At 34.8% G+C, this 23,830-nt stretch overlaps 1 protein-coding gene across 4 annotated transcripts in view; it reads left to right on the top strand.

Moving 5' to 3' along the window:
- Kiaa1328 (KIAA1328 ortholog) overlaps nucleotides 1-23,830 on the top strand; it is a 308,994-nt gene that overhangs the window by 10,655 nt on the left and 274,509 nt on the right. For all 4 annotated transcript variants that reach the window (XR_002386322.2, XM_021236694.2, XM_021236695.2 and 1 more), the window contains one exon: nucleotides 7,067-7,161. Coding sequence is in view for 3 of the 4 variants with exons in the window: in XM_021236694.2 (XP_021092353.1) it covers nucleotides 7,067-7,161 (95 nt within the window). In the remaining variant the exon portion in view is untranslated. The remainder of the gene's footprint in view (nucleotides 1-7,066; nucleotides 7,162-23,830) is intronic.

Genomic DNA, 23,830 nt, shown 5'->3' with positions numbered 1-23,830 from the left:
TTATTTCTGATTTCACTTTTCCAGAACCTCTTTTGTTGCCAGTTCAGGGAGTCCAGGTGGTTGAGTATCAGATTGTTCCATCTCGTTTCCCTTTGGGGCTGCTTTAGGTGATCTAGAAGTCTAGTTTTGAGACTTGTTTACTTGTCTTCTCATTTCCACAGTGGGAGTGGGGGGTGGGGGATGGGGGGTGTTGTGCTGCTGGCACCTACGGGGCTCACCTCCTAGACACTGGGTGGGGCTCTGCTCCTCTGCACTGGGGGTGGTGGTACAGCAGCCTGAAAGGCTCAGCTGCTGGATACTGGGGGCTTCTGCTCCTCTGCACTGGGGGCGGTGGTACCATGGGGCAAAAGGCTCACCTCCTCGGCACTGGGCGGGGCTCTGCGCCTCTCCTTATTTTAATTTTTTATTATATTTTCTCTTCTCAACTGAAATTGAAGACAGGATTTTCTATCTATGACCTGTGGGTCAATCCTTCTGTTGGTTGTTTTGTAAATAAAATTTGTTTAAATCCCAGTTATGCCCATTCTTTTAGGTATTGTTTGTAATTGCTTTTGTGTTAATGACAGAGTTGCTACAGAGAGTGTATGCCAACAACCCAAAAACATTTACCGTCAGATACTTTGTAGAAAGTTTCACAATCCCTAATTTGTATTCTTAAAGACATTTCTAAGATCTAGTTTGTTACTAAAGGTGATGTTTAGTTGTCTACAAGATTTAAGTGTGATTATGATATCAAGGTTTATCTATGTTTTATTATGTATCTTTATTGAATTCCTTTTTATGGCTGAATACACATTTTGTTTATCCATTCATCAACTAATGTATATGTGCATTGTTCTACTTTTCAGCTATTCAGAATACTCCTGCCATGAACATTCATATACTTGTTTGTGTGTGAAAATGTTTTCATTTCTCTTGGAATATTGCTAGAATTACTGAGTTGTGTGGTAATTATGTTTAAGTTTTTGAAAACTGCCATACTATATTTCACAGTGGGTACTTTTCTATCAACAATGTATACAGTTTCTAATTCTCCACATTCTCACCAGCATTTGTGGTTTTTTTATTATAGCCATCCTAGTGGGTGTGAAGTGGGAGTCTGTTGTGATTTTGATTTGCCTTTTCCTAATGACTAAAGATGATGAACATCTTTTCTGTGAACTTCTTGGTCATTTGTATATCAGTTTTTGGACATGTATGTAATTGTATCTTTTGTGTATATCTAGACTTCCATTTGACATTTTTCTTCTCCCCAGAGAACTTCCTTTATTATTATAGTGCTGGTACACAGGGAATGATTTTTTTTCAGCTTTTGTATGCCTAAAATGTATTTTCCTTTCATATTTGAAAAATATTTTGTTCTGGTTATAGAATTCTGAGTTGATAATTGTATATCTTTGAATGCTTAAATGATGTTGCTGGGCTTCCTGTCTTGCATTGCTTTCAAGAGGTCTGTCATCTTTACTTTTACTCCTTGCTCGTGTGTGTGTGTGTGTGTGTGTGTGTGTGTGTTTAAATTCTGCCTGCTTTTAAGATTTTCTTGTTATCATTCATTTTGAGCAATTTGACTGTTGTCTGCCTTGGAGTAGTTTTCTAAATAGATATCTCTTTTGGCTGTGGTTTGTTAAGCTTTTTGAGTCTTTATATTTATAGTTTTCATCATATTGGCTACTTTTTTATGTTATTTCTTCAGACATTTCTGTGTCTCCATCTCTTTTGATGACATCAGTTACACAAATATTAGGTTGATTGAAGTTATCCAATAGCTCTGAGATCCTCTGTTCATTACTTTGTTTATATTTTTATTTTTTTATTCTTTATCTTTGTATTGCTATTGCTGTATCTTATATTCATTAATTATATTCTTCTGTAGTATCTAACCTGCCAATGATTCCATTCTGTATGTTTTACATATGAAATGATGTAGATTTTTATCTTTATAAGTTCAGTTTGGGCCTTTATTTTTAGCTTCCATAACTCTATCTAACATGCTCAATCTTTCTTCTAGCTTCTCAAACATATAGAATGTAGTTATAATAATTTTTAATGTTTTTGTGTACTAAATTCTATCATCCAAGTCATTTATATATACTTTTTGCTGAATAATTTTCCTCCTAATTATGGATTGTTTTTTTCTTGCTTTTTTGCCTTCTTAGGTTTGTTTGTTTGTTTGGGTGCCAACAGACAGTGAGTTTTTACTTTTTTGTATTCTGGATATTCTTTTATTTCTAGAAATAATCCTGAGATTTGTTTTGGAACAGTGTCATTTGGAATTAGTTTGATTCTTTCCAGTCTTGATTTTAAGCTTTTAAAGGTGATGCCAGGGCAGTTTTAGATAGGACTAATTCTGCCCACTGTAGTAGGCAATACCTTTCTGAATACTTGTGAACAGTTGAGATGGCCCCTTCAGTTACAAGGCTTTCCACTGTGGCTGGAGAGAACCTGGGCTTTTTTAAAATAGTGTCTTAGGTACTAAAATTATATTCATTGTTCAATTTGGATATTTTCCCCTGGGTTTGCATAATTCCCTCATACACATGCTCTGCTTAATGCTCACCTGTTGACTTAAACGTACTCTGCCTATCTCCAAGCGCTTTTCTATACAGCTTTATCCTTTCTTTTATTGCTCTACAAACTCTAGAAACCTTGTCTTTTCTCCTCTACTCAGAAAAATTGCTGGGTTCTATCTGGATTTGTCTACCTTGTTCTCTGAAAACCCTCCACAGATAATTAGCTAGGAAAATTGTAGGGCTACATTATTTGTTTCCCCACTTTCAGTGATCATCCTGTGCTGCCTGCTTTCCAACAAAAAAAATTGTTTCTTGTATTTTGTCAGGTTTTGTCAGTGAGTCTCTGTTACTCATTTGGCTAAGAGAACATGTCCTAAATGTGAGGTGTGTTATGTATGTTTATTTATTTATTTTTTCAAGGTGAAATGGCAGTGTGCTGTTTTTGTTTTGTTTTTCATGGAAGGACGTAATGTTTTGTTTTTTTCTAAGGATGATCTTTGTAGCAAATGATGTAGCAAATGATGTACAATATCTAGATCCTTGATTCATTAGGGTTTTCATACTGGTGGTTATAACAGTTCCACATTAGTTTTCTGGGAAGTAAACTCCAAGATGAATTAGAAATAGAAGAGATTTTAAGGAAGGAAGGCCTGCAGGCAACCTGTGGGTCCACAGGCTACCTGCTGTCTTTTAAAAACTGTTACAATAACAAATATAGAATAATACAGGGAGTTTTGTTACTTATATATATTAACTGTATTGTGTATTTTGTATGGGTCCCAAGATAATTCCTCTTCAGTCAGCAGTCCAGGCAAGCCAGAAGATTGGACAGGTCTACAAGGGTAAATGAGCAGGTATTGTCAAAGAGAAACTTCAGATCTTCAGGTCTGGTACTTGTGAGGGAAGAAAAGAAGGAAACTTGAATAGGAAGATCCTCAGACTTGAGATGTAGTGTGAGATAGTGTCCATGATGCTTGTCAGGAACCCTAGAGCAAAATACTGTCTTCTGAGGATGCCAATTGAAGCAGAAATGATCCAGTTCTAGTGTCTTTGCTGTTTTCAGTCATTGCCGTTGGCATGACTACTGCAGTAGATCCTGCAGGAAAGTGGGAACCATTAGCTAACTGCACTCTTTGTAGCAGGTTCCCTTTTTTAGCAACTGTATTGCTTTATTTTTCACAGCTAAACCTACTATTCATCAGGAATTAGTGTGTACATACGGCATTAAATAAGGATCACTGTTCATATTTCCATACTGATAGTCTGTTGGCCGAGGCCATTCATTGAGAAGATCCTTCTTTTTCCTAATAAATTGCAGTGATGCCAGTATTGTTAATCAAGTGACTGTAAGATGTGTCCTTCCCTTGTTATATCTTCTTTGGTAATTCTTGTCTTGAATTTTATGTTTATTATTTTTTGTTTTTTATATCAGATACAGGCAAGATTTTTCTGCAAAGGGCCTGATAGTAAATACTGTATCCTTTGCAGATTGCAAGATCTATCTCAGCTACTCAGCTTTATCCTTGTAGCATGAAAATATCCATAGGAAATATGTAAATGAGTAAGCTTGGGTATGTATTAAATACCTTAGTTATAAAAACAGGCAATGGGCCAGATTTGGCTTGTAGCTGTAGTTTACCAAGCCCTGTCTTATATAGAGTAGAGCCAATTTTGCTTTTAAAAAATGTTTAGTTTTGGGCTGGGGATGTAGCTCAGTAGCACCACGCCTGCCTGGCAAGCACAAGGTCCTGAGTTCGATCCCTGGTACAAAAAAAAAAAAAAGTTTAGTTTTATATATATTAGGTCCTGTATGTAGATGAGTTCTTAACATTTGCATTATTTCATTTTAGCTTCTTGCTCCACATTATGTTTGTGAAATTTCTTTATGTTGAATATAGCTGTTTTATTTCTTTTTTTTGTTTGTTTGTTTGTTTGGGGTTTTTTTGGTACCAGGGATCGAACTCGGGTCCTTGTGCTTGCAAGGCAAGCAATGGAACCACTGAGCTAAATCCCTGGCCCATGTGTTTTATTTCTTTTTACTGATGTCTCAGCTAGGTCCTATTCAGTTATTTTAACTGAAAATATTTAATATAAAGAATTGTTATGTAGGCTCTGGGAAGCCAAACAGGCAAAAAGGGAACATTAAGGTATTATGAAGGTAACAACTGCAAGCAACAACCATCATCTCTAGGGGTGGGTAAATAGGTAAAACAGGTTTGAACTCTTAAGACTTAAAAACCTAGGGGAAGGCCCTTTAAAACTAGAACTTGGACTTCTGATGATGGGGAACCAATCTGACTGGTTTAACTAAGAAGGCTGGTTCTGCAAGGGCTAGAAAAAAATTGCAAATTATAATGAGATGTTCTTGTCAGGGTACATAACTCAGATAGCTATGACACTGACAGTAAAAGGAAGGGGTATGATCTTTTCCCTCTAACAACCTCTGTCTTAATCTAGTTCTGTCAGCAGAGGTTTTTCAGAGAGCCAGGTGGCAAAGGAGAAAAAAGGTTTCCATACTCTCAGTTTTAGCATCACAAAGCAGAGCATAGATGTGTGGGTTTAACTACAGATGAAAGTCAGCAGAGTAACAATCAGTACCTATAGAACTCCGTTGTATAAATATACCACAGTTTGCTGTCTTTAGATGATAGACATTTGTGTTAAGATTTTTGCTGTTAACCTCAATGGTTGCTAAAATTCTCACCTGTGTGCAAGAGTTTCTCTTGTTTGATCTTTCGCTTAACTGCACCACTACTGAAATGTCTTTTCATGAGTTACTAGGAATTTCTTCCATTGCCAAATCCAATGTCTGCTTTCTCCAGTCTGACTTTTTTTTGAACATTAGCACTATTGATAACCACACTCTTCTTCAGATTTATTCATCTTCTGTAATATATGTTTCTGATTCTCTTTTTGTCTTTTTAAATACAAATTAAAAATAGAAATTGAAATCAAATACAAATTTTCTTGGATTTCTAAAAAATCTAGTGTTTTCCTTAATTTTACTGTTATGTATAGTTATTTAAAAAATTAAAACATGGAAAAATACAAAGGAAATAAAAGTGTAACCATCATCCATACGGCATTCTCTTTTGACTTTTAAATCTTTGTGTTTTTCTCTGACTTGAGAGACAGACCTGTCTTCCCAGCTTCCTACCTAGACAGTTTCACAGGATTATGGCTTTTACTATTTCCAGGACTCATTTGATGGGTTGTGGGTTATTCTTGGCTACCCAAAATAACTGGAGTGACTTACTTTGGTAGCTGGACAAATGCTAAGAGTCATTGTTTCTTCCTTTTACATGTTGCCTATGGTTCCCTCATGATTCCTTCAGTTTTGTGGCTTTAAAGACCTCTCAGTACCGGTAAAGTACTGAGGAGAATGTAACACAAAAGGTGATGTAGTGTAGTATTTAAGAGCACAGACTATGGAACCCGTGTTTAAATTTTGACTCTTCTATTAAGCTGCTATATCGGTGGGCAAGATTACCAATATAGAATACGAGTAGTACCTACCTAATAGCATTGCTATTAAATTGAAACAGTAATAAATGCAAAGTGTCATGCCTGGCCTAAGGGAGACCTTCACAAACAAACAGGGCCACGCAAACAGGCTGCTCTCAGTAAAAAACAGGCTATTTCTCAGTAAATAGACATTCTTCTGGCACCAAAAAGTCGAATGATTGTCTACACACCTGGACTGACTGTCCTTAGTCTCTGTTATAAATATTGCTTATGATCGTATCCCCCCCTTTCAATACCTAGATAAGCCTAATTCCTTTTCCAGTTATCACTCTCTTGATGTTAGCCCATCCACCCACAGATGAAATCTCGCCCAGCTGCTGATATTTCTCTCTCAATGTCAACCCATCCACACATGGATGTAGCTTTTCCCAGCTAGCTGCTAAAATCTATCCCTGATTTTAATCCCCAGTTTTAGTCTCTAGAATAAAAAACTTTAGAATAAAGTTTTTCCCTCACAAAAGCCTGTCTCAAGCGAGTGGTTTCACATGCACCATTTATAACACAAAGTAGGACTATTCTTGAATGTTAGCTACTGTAATTATTATTCATTGAATTAGTACCCTTTGGAATGAACTTTAGGATATTTTGAGTGCTTAGTACTTGGTGCTTCTTCTGTCAACCTTAGTGTACCCTTAAGTAGCCTAGGGGCTGTAGTTTAAGAAAGGTTCTCAATATTTTCTATTAGGTACTTGTTCTTTTGACCTTCAATGAGGGAAAGTTATTTCCTTATATTCTTTAGAATTGGATCAGTAACACTTTCTGCTTCTAAGTGGCTTTTTTTTCTGTATGCTTTTCTTTCCCTTTTTTTTCTTTTCTGTATGCTTTTCTGTGTAATTTCCATGATATTTCCTGGTTTACAATCAGTTCCTTAGCCTGTTTTGAGTTCCCAGTAGGTTTAAATGAAGTGAGTTAGTGTCCCACCAGATAAAAGATTTCTAAAAAATTTCACTTTCCGTGTTTATTTTAATAGATTTCTCAAAAAGACTTAAACATTGTTTTTAGAAAACCAGAATTGTTTTTGTTTGTTTTAGAATTTCTGCAAGGAGGGAATGAAAAGTGCATCATTGAAGGATTTATGTCTTGAAGACAAAAGACGCATTGCAAACTTAATCAAAGAACTGGCCAGGTAAGACAAAACCTTATATGAAATCCATTTTAAGAGAGACAACTCTTTGAAAACAAAAATTGCTATATGTTTTGATGTCATTATGTTATTTATCTGTGGAGGAAGAGACTTTTAGAAAAAAGACATTTTGTGTTGCTCTAAACACACTCACCCCTCCCCCAAGGGTTCACGCTTTATAACCTAACTTTCTCCTACTAGCTCTGTTTTGAAAAAGACTTCACCAATTGTACCGTGGGCTGAGGTCTAGTCTTTAATTTAATAGATGGGCCTTTGGGTGTGCTTATCCAAATCATAATAAATATTTTTGGGAAGAGCCATTGGAACTATTCAAATATACTTTTTGCTCTGAAACTATTATTTACTATGATAAGCATTTATCTGAGAAACTAAAATGGAACAACTATTACAGTGATGTTTTATGGTTACTTTATAGTTCTCATATTGTTTTACATTTGTTAATTGGAATTCTTGGTTAAGGATGAGCTATCCTTTTTTTGCCCTATTTATCTCTCGCTATATTTATTTTTATCAACATCAGACCCATGGTCATTTATTTTATTCTAATCCAGGACTCAGAAGCAAATTAAGTAACAACAGAATACTTTTTTTTCTTATTTGGAGATAATTGTGGACTCATTTGAAGTTGTTAGAAATAATATGGATGGAGCCCATGTATCCTTTACCCAGTTTCCACCAATGATAACATTTTAACTAACTGCAGAACAACATTACAAGGAAATTAACATTGACAGAATTCATAGTCATGTACAGATTTCACCAATTTTACATATACTCATTGTATATGTATTTAGTTCTGTGCAATTTTATCATGTTTATATGTTCATGTGTTATTTGATCAGATATTATTTGATCATATCTTACCATTATATGAAATGATTCTATTACAAGGATCACTCAGACTGTATTTTGTTTTTTTTTTTTGGTACCGGGGATCAAACTCGGGTCCTTGTGCTTACAAGGCAGGCGACAGAACCACTGAGCTAAATCTCCGGCACTCAGACTGTATTTTTAAGGACATGGCTACTTTCCTTCCTATGCCCTTTCCTATTGTTATGCCACCACTAAACTGTTCTTCTCCAATTTTGTCATTTCAAGAAAGTCATAGAAATGGGATTATGTAGTATGTAACTTTTTGAGATTGGCTTTTGCGCTCACCATAATTCTTTTTAGATCCATCCAAGTTGTTAAATGTTTTAATAGTTTAAAATAGTTTATTCCATGGGCTAGAAGTATCATGGTTTGTTTAAAAAAATGAATGCACTTGTTGAAGAACATTTGGGTTGTTACCAATTTTGTGCCTGTTTGTGTGTGTGTCTGTGTGTGTGAGTGTGTCTGTCTGTGTGTTTTGCACGAGACTGAATTTGGGACCTTGCAGCTGCTAGACCCATGCCTCACCACTGGTCTACATCCTCAGCTCCTTCCCCACTTCCTTTTTTTTTTGTCGGTACCAAAGATCGAACTCAGGACCTTGCATTTGCCAGGCAGGCGTGGTGACACTGAGCTAAATCTTGCCCCCCCATTTTTTTTTTTTATATTTTATTTTGAGACAGGGTCTTACAAAGTTGGCCAGCTAAGCCTTGAACTGGCAATCCTCCTGCCTCAGCCTTCCAAGTAGCTGGTATTAAAGGCATACATTATCATGGTTGCTGTCCAGTTTTTGACAGTTAACAAATGAAGCTTCTATCAATATTCCTATGTAGGTTTTTTTGTGTGAACATAACATTATTATTTCGTTGGGATGTTGTATCACAAGAACATGTTTAGCTTTGTAAGAAACTGCTGCACTACTTTCTTGAGAGGTAGTACAATATTACATTCCCACCAACAATGCAAGAAAGACCTATATTCTCTGTATTTTAGCTAACAAATTTTTTATAATTAATTTTTATTTTAGAAATTCTTGTAACTATTTAGTGATGTCTCATGTTCATTTGAATTTGCATTTTTCTAATGGCCAGTGATGTTGAATTTTATTTCATGTGCTTATTTCCATCTGTGTTTTCTTCAGTGAAGTATTTGTTCATTTTTTTTTGTCCATATCTTATTGGAAGGTTTGGGTTTTTATTGCTGAGTTTTTAGAATTCTTTATATATATGTTCTAGATATACATCTATTGTTGGATATATTTACAGTTACTTTTTTCTAGTTTATAGCTTATCTCTTCATTCCTTTCACAGAACTTTTAAAGTAGATCAGTATGTAATTCTTTTCCTTTTAAGTCCATGACCCATTTTTAGTTAATTTTTGTATAATGTGTGATATCTAATTTGGATTTTTAAAACTTTTTGCCTCTTGAAGTCCATTTTCTCTACCATCATTTGTTGAAATCTTTGGTGCACTTCTGTCAGAAATCATTGGGGACATATTTGTATGGGTCTTTTTCTGGGTTCCTTTATTTTTGCATTGACCTGTGTATTTACTCTTCTTCCAACTGTCTTGATTATTGTATAGATAAAGTTTAATAAGCCTTTATACTGAGAAGAGTGGCTTCTCTCACTTCATATTCTTTTTCAAAATTCTTTTAGCTCTTCTAGTGCTAATTCTTTCCGTAATAATTTTGGCTTAGCTTACCAATGTCTACAAAAACTCTGCTGAATATTATATCAAACTATAGATCAATTTTAAGAATTAAAATTTTTACTGTGTTGCATTTCTAATCCACAAATACAGTATGTCTCTCCAATTACTGTGCTTAGGTCTTTGATTTCTTTATGTAGCTGTTTGTAATTTTTAGGATGCAGAGTCAATATATTTTCTTACTGTCTAAATATTTAGCTTTCTTAGGAGCAATTGTAAATAGTATTATACTTTTGATTTTGGTTTTCATATATTTGTTAATAGTATGTAAAAATATGATTGAATTTTGTGTGTTGATCTTGATTCCTGAAACCTTGGATGAATTCACTCATTAGGTTTAGGACTTTTTGCTGTGTTATTACTACTTTTTTTTTGGAGGGGATATTAAACCCAGGGCCTCATGTGTGCTAGGCAAGTGCTCTGCCACTGAGCTACATTCCAGCCCCCTACCTCATCATTTTTATTAGTACAGTGCATGTTTGTAGTACATTATATTTACATCTCTTGTGGAGAGTTGCTACGTGTACATAATACATTTTAATCCTTTTTTTATCCCCTTTTCCTTCCCTTCCCCTCCCTATCTATCTCTTGATCTTTAAAAACATTTTATAGGGTCTCCCTAAGCTGGCTAGGATGAACTCAAATTTGTGATTCTTCTGCTCCCATCTCCCGAGTAGGTAGAATTACAGGCCTGCACCGCTGTGTCTGGTTTCTTTTAGGGTTCTTTCATGTAGACCATCACTTCATTTGCAAATAGGAAATTTGCAAATATATACTTTCCAATGTGTGTATGTCTTTTGCTTTTCTCATGATTGTTGACTTGGACTTCTTGTACTTAATGAATAAGAATGGTGAGAGAGGACATCTTTGTAGTTTATCTAATTTTAAATGAAAAGCATTCAGTCTGACATCTTTTTTTTTTTTGCAGCTGCTTTACCAGATTGAGAAATTGTCTTTCTATTCTTTGTTTTTAAGAGACAGGGTTTTCCTGTGTTGCCCAGGCTTGCCCTAAACTCCTGGTTTCAGCTATACTGTTGCCCCAGTCTCCCTGGTGTCATGGGTACAAACCACTGTATCCAGCTGTATTCCTAGTTTTTATTATTACATGCTGGATTTTGTTAAATACCTTTTTTCTGTGTAAGTTATTTCTTCTTTAGCCTATGATATTGTAGATTATACTGATTTATTTTTGACTGTTGAACAAGACTTAAATACTTGTAATAAATCTCATTTGTTATAATTGTTTTATACAGTGGAGAATTTGACCTGCTCTTATATTTTGGGAATTATTACATCACAGTTCATGATAGGTATTGGTTCGCAGTTTTCTTTTTTGTACTGTTTTAGTCTGGTTTTGGTATGATGGTAATTCTAGCCTCATAAAATGAGTCAGAAATTGTTCTGTCCTCTTCTGTTTTCTGGAAGCAATTGTGGAAAATTGGTATTAATTGTTATTTAAATGTTTGTTTGTAGACTCCAGTGAAGATGTCAGAGCCTTGAGATTTCTCTTTGAAGAATTTTTACATTAAATCTTCAATTTCTTTAATGGCTATAAGATTATTTACATCTACTTTATCTTGCTTGAGCTTTAGGAGTTTGTGATTTTTGAGAATTGTTTATTTTGTCTAAGTTGTTGAATTCATGAGGATAAAGTTATTAGTCTTCCCTTATTGTATTGTTAATGATCATAGGATCTGTAGTGCTTAATTTCTGACATTAATGATTTGTGTTTTCTCTCTTTTGTTAGTCTTGCTAGCTTTATCAATTTATGGATTTTTTTTTTCAAAAAACCAGTTTTTTGTTTCATCGACTTTTCTTTATTTTTCCAGTTTTCTGTTATACTGATTTTTTTTTTTTCTCCTGTTATTTCTTTCCTTCTTGCTTTGGACTACTTTTCTTTTTCTAGTCCCTGAGGTAGAAAGTTAGATAACCATTCCTCTGTTAATGTAAGCATTTAGTGCTGTTAACATGCTTCTTACTTGTACTTTCACTGTGCCCCACATAATTTTCATTTGTTGTATTTTCACTTTCAGTCAATTCTGTATATTTTTAAAAATTCCCTTTTCTACTTCCTCTTTGATCGAAAAATTTAGTACCATGTTTAAATTTCCAAGTGTTGGAAATTTTCCTCTTCTCTTTCCATTAGTGACTTCTGATTTGGTTCTGTAATGATCAGAGAGCAATTAAAAAATTATTTTTCAGATTTGTTTCATGCTGTAGAATATGGTTGAATGTTGGTGAATATGGTAGAACATTGGTGAATGTCCATAAATGCTTGAAAAAATATTTATAATTGTATCTCTCTTAGCTGACATTGAGAATTTCCTTTAAAAATTTAAAAAAATCATCCTGTATGCAACTAATTCTTCCTCATTGCTGCAACTCCCTCTACTGCACAGAAGCCTTCCTTATCCTGCCGGAATTCTCATTCCCCATTCCAGTCCTTCTATCTCCCTCCCGTAGATACTCTCTCCTCCCTTATCTTTTAGCACACCATTCCAGACTTTGCTGTGCCCAAATGCTCTCCTCACTCCCTCAGGTTCTGCCTTTTTATACTATACGGTTCTCACTATTTGGACATTTTCTTCTTTCTGCTTAGGCTTTGATATCCCATGCCTAGCCACCCCTTGGTGGTTATGTCCTCCTCACCCATCTCTGGCTCTGACTCGACATGTTGATCCTCTCTCTTATGGAGATGCCCTCCTCAGCCACCTCACGTTCTCATTCCACAGAATCTTGCCCTTCTCGAAGACAGCTCTGCTCTGTCTGCCTGACATACAGGCTACATACAGGATTGCCCCTTAAGTATATGTCCTCTTCATCTCTGGGATCTGATACCCTGCCTCAAGTTAATCTTTTAAAAATCTTTTTTAATTTTGATTTTAATGTAGTACAAGTAGATATTAATAAAAAAAAATGAAAAAGTCTTCCATGAAAAATGAAACAAAATTTCATAACAAAATGATTAGAGAATAACAGTAGTTAATACACTGTGTATCATATTCTTAGAAGAATGGCCATAATGTACATATAGATACCGTCTTCACTGTTTACTAGTTGCACTTCACCAGCATCCCCCACCAACCCTGCAAGGATCCCCTGCCACCATACATGGGCTCTGAATCTCTGTACTAGGTCATCAACATCTCCCTGCAGGGATACACACTTCGTTCTGCTTAGGCTTTACCACATGGATGCTCTTTTCTATCCCACTGTTTCTATCCTACTGTTTCTGACTCTACCTCACATCATGGTTTTAGATCTTAGTTGTTCAAGAAGAAAAGGCAAAGTGAAAAATGAAGAGAAAGGACATGAAAGCCAAGCTTACATTTTGAAGAGAAAAATGTGTCCTTTGGTAAAGGACATTTAGATTATTTCCTTGTCCATGAATAAACATAGAGTTTTATAGTCATACACTTTGTTTTCCAAATCATAGCATGTAAAATAAGAAAATAACTGCTTCTGCTGTGTTATGCCTGCTTTATTTCATATATCAGTTTTTAAAAAATCAATAGACATCTTAAGAGTAAATAGAGAATAATAATAAATTAATAATAGAAAATGGTTAGGAGGATGTTTTAAAAGTTGTCTTAATTTATATCTTTTCAGAAAAAAATTAGCTATGAAAAGTATATTAGTGATGTTAAAGGTCAAACAAAATGGGAAAACGTGTCAGATTTAGGAAACTGAGGTATTCCTGTGACATATTTAATGTATAGCATACTTAAAGAGTTTTAGCTCTTATGCAGATCCACTGGCATTATTTCAGGGGAGAAGTCATTGATAGTGCTGGCACCCACCCCTGGCCATTGACTAGCATATTTTCAAAAAGACATAATATTCAGTAGCTCTCAACACGGTACCTAAAACAAATAGCACATTTTTCAGTTACCAAATGACATGCACTATAAAGGCAAAGTGCTAACTATAGCTTCTTTTTAATGGTGCCGTTGAGGTTTTAAGTATCCTTACAAGAGCAAGGCCATTTATAAAAACAGTCTTGACTTCAGTAATGTTAGGTGAAAAAACCTGTTTGTATCCCAGTGCTGAATGGTATACCTGTATCTTTGAGACCCTATCTGTGAGATTCATTTTACTCAGTATCTGTGTTTATGCCAAGTATGAAAATAAAAATGATACCTAAAAGATTTATTGATGATTATAAAGGAAAATTAATATGAATAAAAGATATGAATAAAATTTAGAATTGGAACAAAACATTAGAGAAATGGATTCATTCAAATGAGGTGAAACAATAGTGACAAGAAAGGATATTATATGACTAGTTGTGTTAAAGGTCAAACCAAATGGGCAAAGTGTTGGCAGGTTTAGAAGACTTACATATTCCTGTGACATGCTCATGTATAACATAAAGAGTTTTGGCTCTTGTGCAAACCCACTGGCATCATTTCAGGAGAAATTAGAAATTTATTAGAGAGAGACTTACTAGTTAGATCCAGTAGATTAAAAAAATAAAAGGATCCTTGATTCATACTTAATTACCTGAATGTGAGCCAGGAAAATTCATTAGGCAAGAAAATAAAATAAAAAGATTGGTATGAGTTGATAATCTGTGAATGCCTTCTTAGTAATCTGTATATGTTCAGATAACTTTTTCACTTGCATTAATAGTAAAAAATAAAATATAAGCATGATTCAAAATTTACAGGATAATGAGGATTAGATACCACAAAGATAAATTAGAGGTGATATTAATTATTTAGCTTGTGGAAGAATGTGCTAAGCAATGAGTTGATACATGGGTTTCAAGTAAGTGAACGGCTTTCCCTGAGGTGTCTAGCACTGATTTACCTTTACAGAAGGATAAGTTGGCTATTGATTGATTTTTCTAGGAAATTTTGGGATAAAGAATTCTTTTGTCGAAGTTACTGAATTAAGTGACCTTACAAAGTCTTTTACAGTGAATTTAATGAATTGTTTGTGTAGATGGGAAAAGGAGGGTCACTTATGGGGACTTGAAAAATGAATGATTTGCAAAATATTGTAGTTCTGAAGGATGATGACAATTCTCTGTATGGTATATGTATTTTTTTTAACTAAAACTTTTTAAGATGGGGAGAAGTGCCACCAAATAATGCACAGAGTATGGACTTGGTCTTTAAAGGAAAAACAAATTTCAACATTTTAAAATAGTCTTGGCCACAGTTGCATTTTTTAATATATATGAGCCATGTTCTAAGAAGCCTGAGAAAATCCCTTCATTATTTCATGGACTATGCCACTACTGTCTAATAATGCATTTTCCCCAGTGAATACTTGTGTACTAACTCATTTGAGGATGGAGTTCTTTTCTAGGTCCAGATACCCTGATTTTTCCCAGAGGACAATTTGCTATTTCTACTTGACATTTCTCAGAAGAAAAACAGAAAATGTAGCACCATTAGTTTCCCATTGTAAAATGAACAGATCATTATTTTATGTTTACCTGGTCTTTTAAAAAAATTGATCGTAACTTTTATTGTAATTAAATGTACATTACAGTATTATGGGAGAGTTAGGCTTTAATTTTTCAGTGATTCAGGGTTTTTTTTTTTTTTCTTATTTTGTCTTTCCATTAGAAGCCTTCATGGATTTTTTTGAGAAGAAAGGTGGTATACAGTAGTCTATAGTGGATTACATAGAAAATTTCAAGAAAATATAAAGAACCTTTAACTTGATATAGGTAGAAAAGTCGTTTGCTAACTTCAGTGAAATTTAACATTAAATAAACAGTATGCCAAAACTTATTTTCAAAGGGTCTGTTCTAAGCTCTATGATTCAAAGATAATTTTTGAGTAACTAATGAGCACTCAGTCTTTAGAAGCAGTCTCTCTCTTGGTTCTGACTAGACTCTTCCTACTGAGTTAGTTTTTATAGCAATTATTTTTCCCTTTTGCTTGGCATATGGAAACATGTACAGTACCCTAACTAGGTTTGTGTGACATACACATATCTGCTGTATTTTCTCAGGCAGTTTTCATTTTAATATGTTTTAACCCATGGGTTTCTGTATGCTAATGATCATCTTTCTGGGTTCATTTTTTTACATTATACTTATATTTATTTGTTCATGCATAGACATACATTTATTCTTGTTTGTGTATAAATTTTTTGCTACAAAGTACCTAATAAGCTAATTCTGGTTGCCTCTGGGTTGGAATGCTGACACATTGGGGCTCCTATTACTTATTACAATAAAAAGTGAAAATCAGCCTCAATTGCATTACCTATTTTTAAAATTAGCATACAGTACATTATTAGTTCATTTTTATATGCCTATTGCAATGAATTCAGAATTGTTGGACCTAAAATCAGTAGAAAAAAGGAAGAAACATAGAGTGAAATAGGGGAAGGCTCCCATTCAGCCAGAAAATATTCCTTATGAGTATTTACTTAAGTTGCTGCCTGAAAACCAGAACTATGACTTGAGTTTTAAGACTTGGGAATTAAATATTCTCAGTTTACTACAAAGTGTTTATCTTTACCATGTTAATGTTCAGGTTTTGTTTGAAAAACAATTTTTGATCATTTGCTGTGTGATCTTTTTCAAATCTGTGGAAGAGATAATCACATTTTGTCATCTTATACTGAATTTTTCCTGATACTTTTTAAAGTAATTAACCCAAGACATCACAAAGGTAACTAAGTAAGCTTGAGTGATATTTTATGTTAACTCTTGCAGAAGCCAAAAAAATCCTATCTGTATTCATTCTGCAGCAGTTTTTCTTTGTAATTTTACTTGAAATTGAACAAATATTAAAATTCTTATTTAAAAAATAAAGCTGCAGGTAAAGTAAAATCAATATTTTACATTCCCTTCCTTCTCCTTCCCACTTTCCCATACATATACTTGCTTATATTTGGCTAAAGTTTCATTTTAAACTTACAGAAAAGATACAAAGATAAAATTTCCACATTTCCTTCACTTAGCTTTTCATACATTTTGCATCAGGTAGTACAACTATCATAAATAAGAAATTAATATTGGTGCAATAGTATTGACTAAACTGTAGGCTTTATTCATAATTTCACCAATGTCATTTCACTAATAGCAATTTTCTGATTCAATATCCAATTCAGGATCTCACATTGCATTTGTCAATTCCTAGTCTCCTTGAATCCATGATAACTCTTCAGCCTTTCATAACCTTGACACATAAGGAATACTATTTTCATATTTTGTAGAATGTCCCTTGATACAGATTTTTCTGCTTTCTCTCAGTTAGTTTCAGATTTTGCATTTGTGGCAAGAATACCATAGAAGTGATGTAGTTTTATCACAAGCTACCTGAAATTATGTTTTTACCTATAATATTAATCTTTTTTTTTAGACAGGGTCTCTCTATGTAGTTCAGGCTGGCCTTGAACTCACTAGGTAGCCCAGGCTGGCCTTGAACTCACAGTAATCCTCTGCCTCAGCCTCCTGAGTGCTGCACCACCACACCTGGCAGATGATATTAATCTTGATCATCTTGTTAAAGTGGTATCTGCCAGGTTTCTCCATTGTGAAGTTATTTTCCCTCTTATAATAATAAATATCATAGTTCTATGGGTTACAATTTAATGTTGTTATTTTTTGTTGCTAAAATTATTCCAGTTTTGAAAATTGAGAGATGTTAAGAAAATAAGAGCAGAAAGAAATATGTAAGGAAGTAGATACGTATATGTAAGTAAGTCAACATGACTTAAGAAATACTGTTCCCAGTCTTATAATCACAAATCAAAAGGTGGAACAAATTGCAAGCCCAGGACATCTTGAAACAATCTAAGAACTGAGAACTAACACTATCTACCAACCCTGAAATCTAAGGAGACTTGTGGTGATAGGAAAAGAGAGATGTTATCACTAGCTTGCCTGAGGTCGACATAGCTAGAAATGGATCAGATTTTGATGGAATAGGTAGCAGTGGCCAGGTAATAATACGGAAACCTTGGAACAGCAAATATAATGGGCACTTGAACTCTCTTGAAGGATTTTTCTTCATTGTCTTCACTTGATGAGAACCCTAATAAAGGAAAATTTTTCTAAAGCATTCGCCTTGGTGTGGCTCTGGGGGAGAGGAACAGTAGTAGCTATGGAAAGGACACAAAGTATTTTCCAGATCCTTCTCCTTTATCTCCCATCTGTAACAAAAACTAAAAGTTCAAGAAGATAGAAAACATAATGTTGACCTTAGGGCATTCATAAAAACCACATGTGGAAGGGGTTGGAGGGCAGGCAAAAAACCCACAGTGAGGGTGGAGTTATATGCTGGTCCAGAACTATAAAAGAAGGATGGAAGTGCTTCAAAGACCCAGGCATACAGGGACCGATTAGCATAAACAGTTCTTAGAATAACAACAACAACAACAAATCTACCTGAACCCTGATCTCTACCACCAGATTTTCAAGTCAGTATCCGATAAAAGTAGAAACTCATTAAGGCAGACCCTGTAGGTGGAAGACATGAAGCTGAGGGTGGAAGGGACATTGAAAAATGATATCTGGCCCATCTGAAAGGACGTTATGTCTAGGACCTAGAGAACTGAAGCCTGTGATGCACTAAGGGTTATGATAACAACAAAAACCTTAAACCAGTCTTAATACCTGATTTGATTAACACTGTTGCTACACTAAAAACCTACCCAAAGGAAAAGTCTGACCATTACAGTACCAAGCATTGAAAATTTATACCTAAGTCTCTGCTAGACTACCCAAGATGTCCAGATGTCAATAAAATATGAGACATAGGGAGAAGTAGAGAAAACAGAGGGAAATATGCTAAAGAGACAGAACAATGGAAATATATGCAGTTAGGGCACTGAGGTTAATCTAATCTGTACTAGTTATCTGTAGCTTCCAAATATATTGTCACAAAATTTAGCAGTTTTGGGCCAGGGATTTAGCTCAGTCGTGCCACACCTACCTCGCAAGTGCAAGGTCCTGAGTGTGATCCCTTGTACCAAAAAAAAAAGAAAAGAAAATTGGCACTTTAATACACCAGAAAACCTCTTGGAGACTCTGTTACTTAAAGGAATTTTGATTCCTAACCTTAACTTCTTTAGCACATTTTTTTAATCTTTGTATTGAAGCATCAACTTTAATCTTTCTGAGGTCTTAACAAAAGTTACACACTTGGTTTTATCTTTTTGGCATGTTTTCCCTGGGGATAGCCTGAGTTGGAAATGTGTTTAGAAGACACTTAATCTTAGCATATTTTCCTAATAGAGAGGGTAACGAATTTTTTAAATCATGGAGCTCTTGCTCATTTTAGTTTTTTTCCCCTAATCATTCTCTTCTTCCAGTTTACTATAAGCATCAATAAATCATGCATTACCTTCAACATTTACTTGGCAACTAGCTTTCATCAGATGGAGCAAATGTAATAAGCAAGACATAAGTCACTGTCTGTTGGTAACTTAATTTTAGATGTAGCATCTTATCAGTTTTGAAGATCCAACATGGGAATTAAACAAGGGCATGAATACTTGGAGACAGGAATTACTAGGTTATATTTTAGAGGCTATCACAATCTTTGTGATTTTCCTAAATTAGCTTGTTTCAATATATATTCTGTAAATTCCTCCATATTTTTATATATATCATGTCATCTGCACATAAAATTTTCTTTCTAATCTGGATCTGTTTTCCTTTCCTGGAAAGTTGTTTCACTGACTGTGGCCTCCCTTCAGTAGAGACAGTGATAGCTGCCATTCTTGCTGTATACTTGAAGTACAAGATGAAGAACAATTTGTTCTTTTTTTGACCCTTAAAGGTATAATTTTTTTCATGGATGCTCTTTATTATATTGAGGTAGTTTCTTCAGTTCCGCAGTTGTTGAGAATTCTTTTTTTTTTTTTTTTTTGGTACCAGAGATTGAACTCTGGACCTTGTGCTAGTGAGGCAGAACCACTGAACTAAATCCCCAGCCTGGTTGTTAAGAATTCTTGTTGTGAAATAGATGGGATTTTGACAGGTGCTTTTCCTTGATTTATCAATGAGCATATCAGGTTTCTCCTTTTTTTTTTTCCCCATTAAGTTTATTGGTACATTTTAGGTATAAAATACAGTTACATTCATCATTGGGATCTTGTACCATTACATGAGTATCTTGGTTCTTATATTTTTCCCCATTCCCCTGCCCTCCCTTCACCCCCTCCACCCTTCCCTATTTGGAAAGACTTTGTTTCCATTTTTTTCCTTTTCTCATATTTTTTCTTTTCACTTTTTTCCTTTCCCCTACCCCTCCCACTTCCCCTGCTCCTTTAGACCTTTTCTTCCTATTACACAATATCAATTATACATTTCTAAAATTACAATATCAAGATTTAGGAGATATTACCACAGATTTTACAGAATTTAAAAGGATATAGAAAGCATATTACAAAAATCTTTTTTGAAATAAATTTGACAACTTCTAAGAAGTACCTTGGAAGACAAATTAATGAAACTAACTCTGGAGGAAATACAAAATTTGAATAGCACCTATTAAAGTATATTCCTAGCTTGAAAACCTACCTATATGACAACAGCAGGCTCATATACATTTTAACCGATACTATATCAAACAATTAAAGCAGAAAAAAAGGAACACTTCTCCCCTCATTTTAGGAACTCAACACTGTGCTAATCCTAAAACTGGATAAAGATAATAGAAGAAAAAAGTATGAACATAGATGGAAATTTGTTTAACAAAACAAACTATTAGAAGTCAGATCTGGCAGTATGTAGAAAGTGGTTTTATTATAGGGAGGCAGTGTTGCTTCAGCATTGGAAGATCCACCCCCAAACGTCATCATTTTAACAGAGGAAAGGAAAAAGCCATATGATCCTGTCACTAGTTGGAGAAAAAGTATTGGACTAAATTCTACAGCTGTTCATGGTAAAAGCTATCAGGAGACTAGAAGTAGAACAGCACCTTCTCAACAGATTAAAGACATGTACTCTGTACTTCCAGTGAGAACGCCTTATATGAATGGAGAAGATACAATGCTTTCTCCTTAAGGTGGGGAACAAGGGCAGATATGCTTACTCTTTATCTGTCCATTAAACTTTGAAACCTTGGCCCAACCAAAATAGTCTGGCAATAAAATGACACAATTAGGATAGGATTGGCAAGGTAGAAGTAAAATCTTTATATGTAGATGAAATGATCATCTACAGAGAAAATACTAAGAAATCTCTAGGAGCCCCTAGAACTTGTACTTGAATTTAGCAGGATTAGAAAACGCAAGGTATATATAAAAATTCAGGTCTGTGTATACGTGCTACAAATGAAGAATTGGATATTGAAATTTAAAAGTTATGTAGGAATACAAAGGACCTAGAAAAGTTAAAAAAAGACAAAAAACAGTGTTGGAAGACCTTTAGTACCTAATTTTAAGAATTCTTCTAGAGCTACAGTAATCAAGGCAGTGTTGGTATAAGAAGATCATTGGAATAAAACAGAATCTAGAAATAGAACCACACATATATGATCCACTGAGTTTTGAAAGATTATTTAACATTAGCATTTTATAGAATATAAACTCAATTCAAGAGCTGAGGAAGAGAGAGTGTTTTCAGCAAACGGCACTAAAACACCTGGTATCCATATATAAAAAATTAACCTCAACCCTTTATTTTCATACATGAAAATAACTTGAAGGAATATATGAACCTAAATATGAAAGTATAAAAGTATAAAACTTAAAGTTTTAAGTATAAAACTTTAAGAAGAAATTATAAGGGAAAATATTTATAAATTTAGGGTAGGCAAGAACTACCTAGGATACAAAAAATATGATGTATAAAAGAAAAACATTGATAAATGAGATTCCATCAAAATTTAGAACTTTAAATGACATCATTAAAAAGAAAAGTAGTCCTTAAACAGACCATATTTACAATGCATATAACCTATGACCAGAATATATAAAGAACTCTTACAGCTCATTAATAGACAACCCAATTAAAAAGTAGACATAAGAAGTTGATAAATAGCCAGTATAGCACAAGGAAAGGTGTGCAGCTCTAGAATCAGAAAAATACTAATCAGTACAATAACAAGATTAAATTATACCCTCATTAGGGAGATGAAGTTAAAAGTTTTAAAAGCCTTGTCATGACTTTTTGTTGGATTCTCCCCCTTTGTGTTTAATTTTTCATGCCCAATGGCTTCATTCTGCTGGGCTTCCTGGGGTTGTGATCTTCATTATCATTTCCTAGGATATTGTCTGAAATTTTTTGGAGTGCTGGTTTGGTATTCATGAATTTCCTGAGGTGCTCTTTATCATGAAAGTATCTTATTTCTCCATCGATCTTGAAAGTTAGTTTTGCAGGGTGCATCAATCTGGGTTAAAGGCTGTTTTCCTTTAGGGCTTGAAATACATCACTCCAAGCTCTTCTTGCTTTGAGGGTTTGCATTGAGAAGTCTGATGTGATTCTGATGGGCTTTCCTTTGTATGTGATTTGTTTCTTTTCTCTAACTGCTTGTAGAACTTTGTTCTTCTGTTGGGTTTCTGGAATCTTAACTATTATATGCCTGTGTGTAGATATTTTTTTTGATCAAGGCTATTTGGAGTCCTGTATGTCTTACTTATCTGTATATCAAGTTCTTTCCCCCTGCTTGGTAAGTTTTCTGCCCTTACTTCTATGAACAGTTTTTTTATGTCATCTGCACTCTTTCCTATTTCTTCATTGACTCCAGTCAGTCTTAATGTTATTCTTCTTTGCACCGTCTAGCAGCTGCTGGATTGATTTCTTATGGTCCCTTACAATTTTAAAGAAAATTTTCTTTTCCTGGCCACTGTTTGCAATCTTATATTCTATATCTAAACTTCTATCCTCACATTGGCTCATTTTGCTGCATAGACTTTCAATGGAATTTTTTAAATTCCTGGAGTTTTAAAACTCCTGGAAATCTGTTTGCATCTGTTTTATAGATTCCATTTGTTTCTTATGTTGGGATTTCATCATGTTCCTCAGCTCCTCTTTTTTTTTTTTATCTGTGTCCTCTCTAGATTTATTAATCATGCCTTGCACTAATGGCAAAATCTCAGCTGTCATGTGAGAAATTATTTCTGATTTCATTTTTTCCAGATCCTCTTTCATTGGTAGTTCAGGGAGTCCAGGTGGTTGAGTATTGGTTTGTTCCATCTTGATTCCCTTTGTGATTCCTGTGGGTGATCTGGAAGTCTGGTTGTGAGGCTTGTTTACATGTCTTATCATTTCTACGGGGTGGGTTGCATGTTGCTGGCACCCTCATGGTTCATCTCCTCTTCACTGAGAGGGTGGTAGATTGGTCTGGAAACCTCCTACTCTGCAATGGGAGCTGTGAAACATTGACCCAGAATCCTCCTCTGCCCTGGGAGCTGTGGCACGCTTACCCAGAAGCCTCCTCTGTGCTGGGAGCTGTGATACATTGACCTAGAAGTCTCCTCTGCACCAGGAGGTGTGGCATGTTGACCCGGAAGCCTCCTTTGTGGTGGGAGCTGTGCCATGCCTACCCGGAAGCCTTCTCTGCCTATTCTTCAGACTTTTAATGGTATATATTTTGATCAGTTTTCCTTATATCTAATCTTTCTGTATTCAAATTCATTTTTGCCATTTCCATTTTTAACATGTCTATTATCATTTTAATTATATCAGAAATTTATGCATTCTTCTATTCATATCCAAAGTCTTATTGCATTTAAAATTTTTAACTCCATATATTTTAATTAATGGGAAAAAAATCTTTCCTTAAAGGGAATATAGCAAACAGTTCAATATTCAGAATATTCTTATTATACCAAAATGAAACCTTGCACCCTGTGTGCTCCCTACTTCCTATCAACCTTTTAATAGCCTTTGGTAACTATGATGGTTAACCTTAATTGTGTCATCTTGAGTGGTTTAAAATCAATAAAGCACATATATTGATGTGTCTGGGTGGGTCACAGAGGCGTAACCTTGGGTACCGTATATGGTCATTTGCTCTTTTCTGTCTGATGCTGTCCTCCTGCTCTGCTTCCTGCCCACCATGAACTAAGCAGTTTTGTTCCACCATGATACCCTTCCATCATAATGTTTATGCCTTTGAGCCAGGTAAGCATGGACTGAATCCCCTTA

This window comes from Heterocephalus glaber, unplaced genomic scaffold (assembly GCF_053883595.1).
Source record: "Heterocephalus glaber isolate CG9 unplaced genomic scaffold, H.glaber_assembly_v1.0 deba00000331, whole genome shotgun sequence".
NCBI classification, from domain to species: Eukaryota; Metazoa; Chordata; class Mammalia; order Rodentia; family Bathyergidae; genus Heterocephalus; species Heterocephalus glaber.
This window is presented reverse-complemented; position numbering and strand designations above follow the sequence as displayed.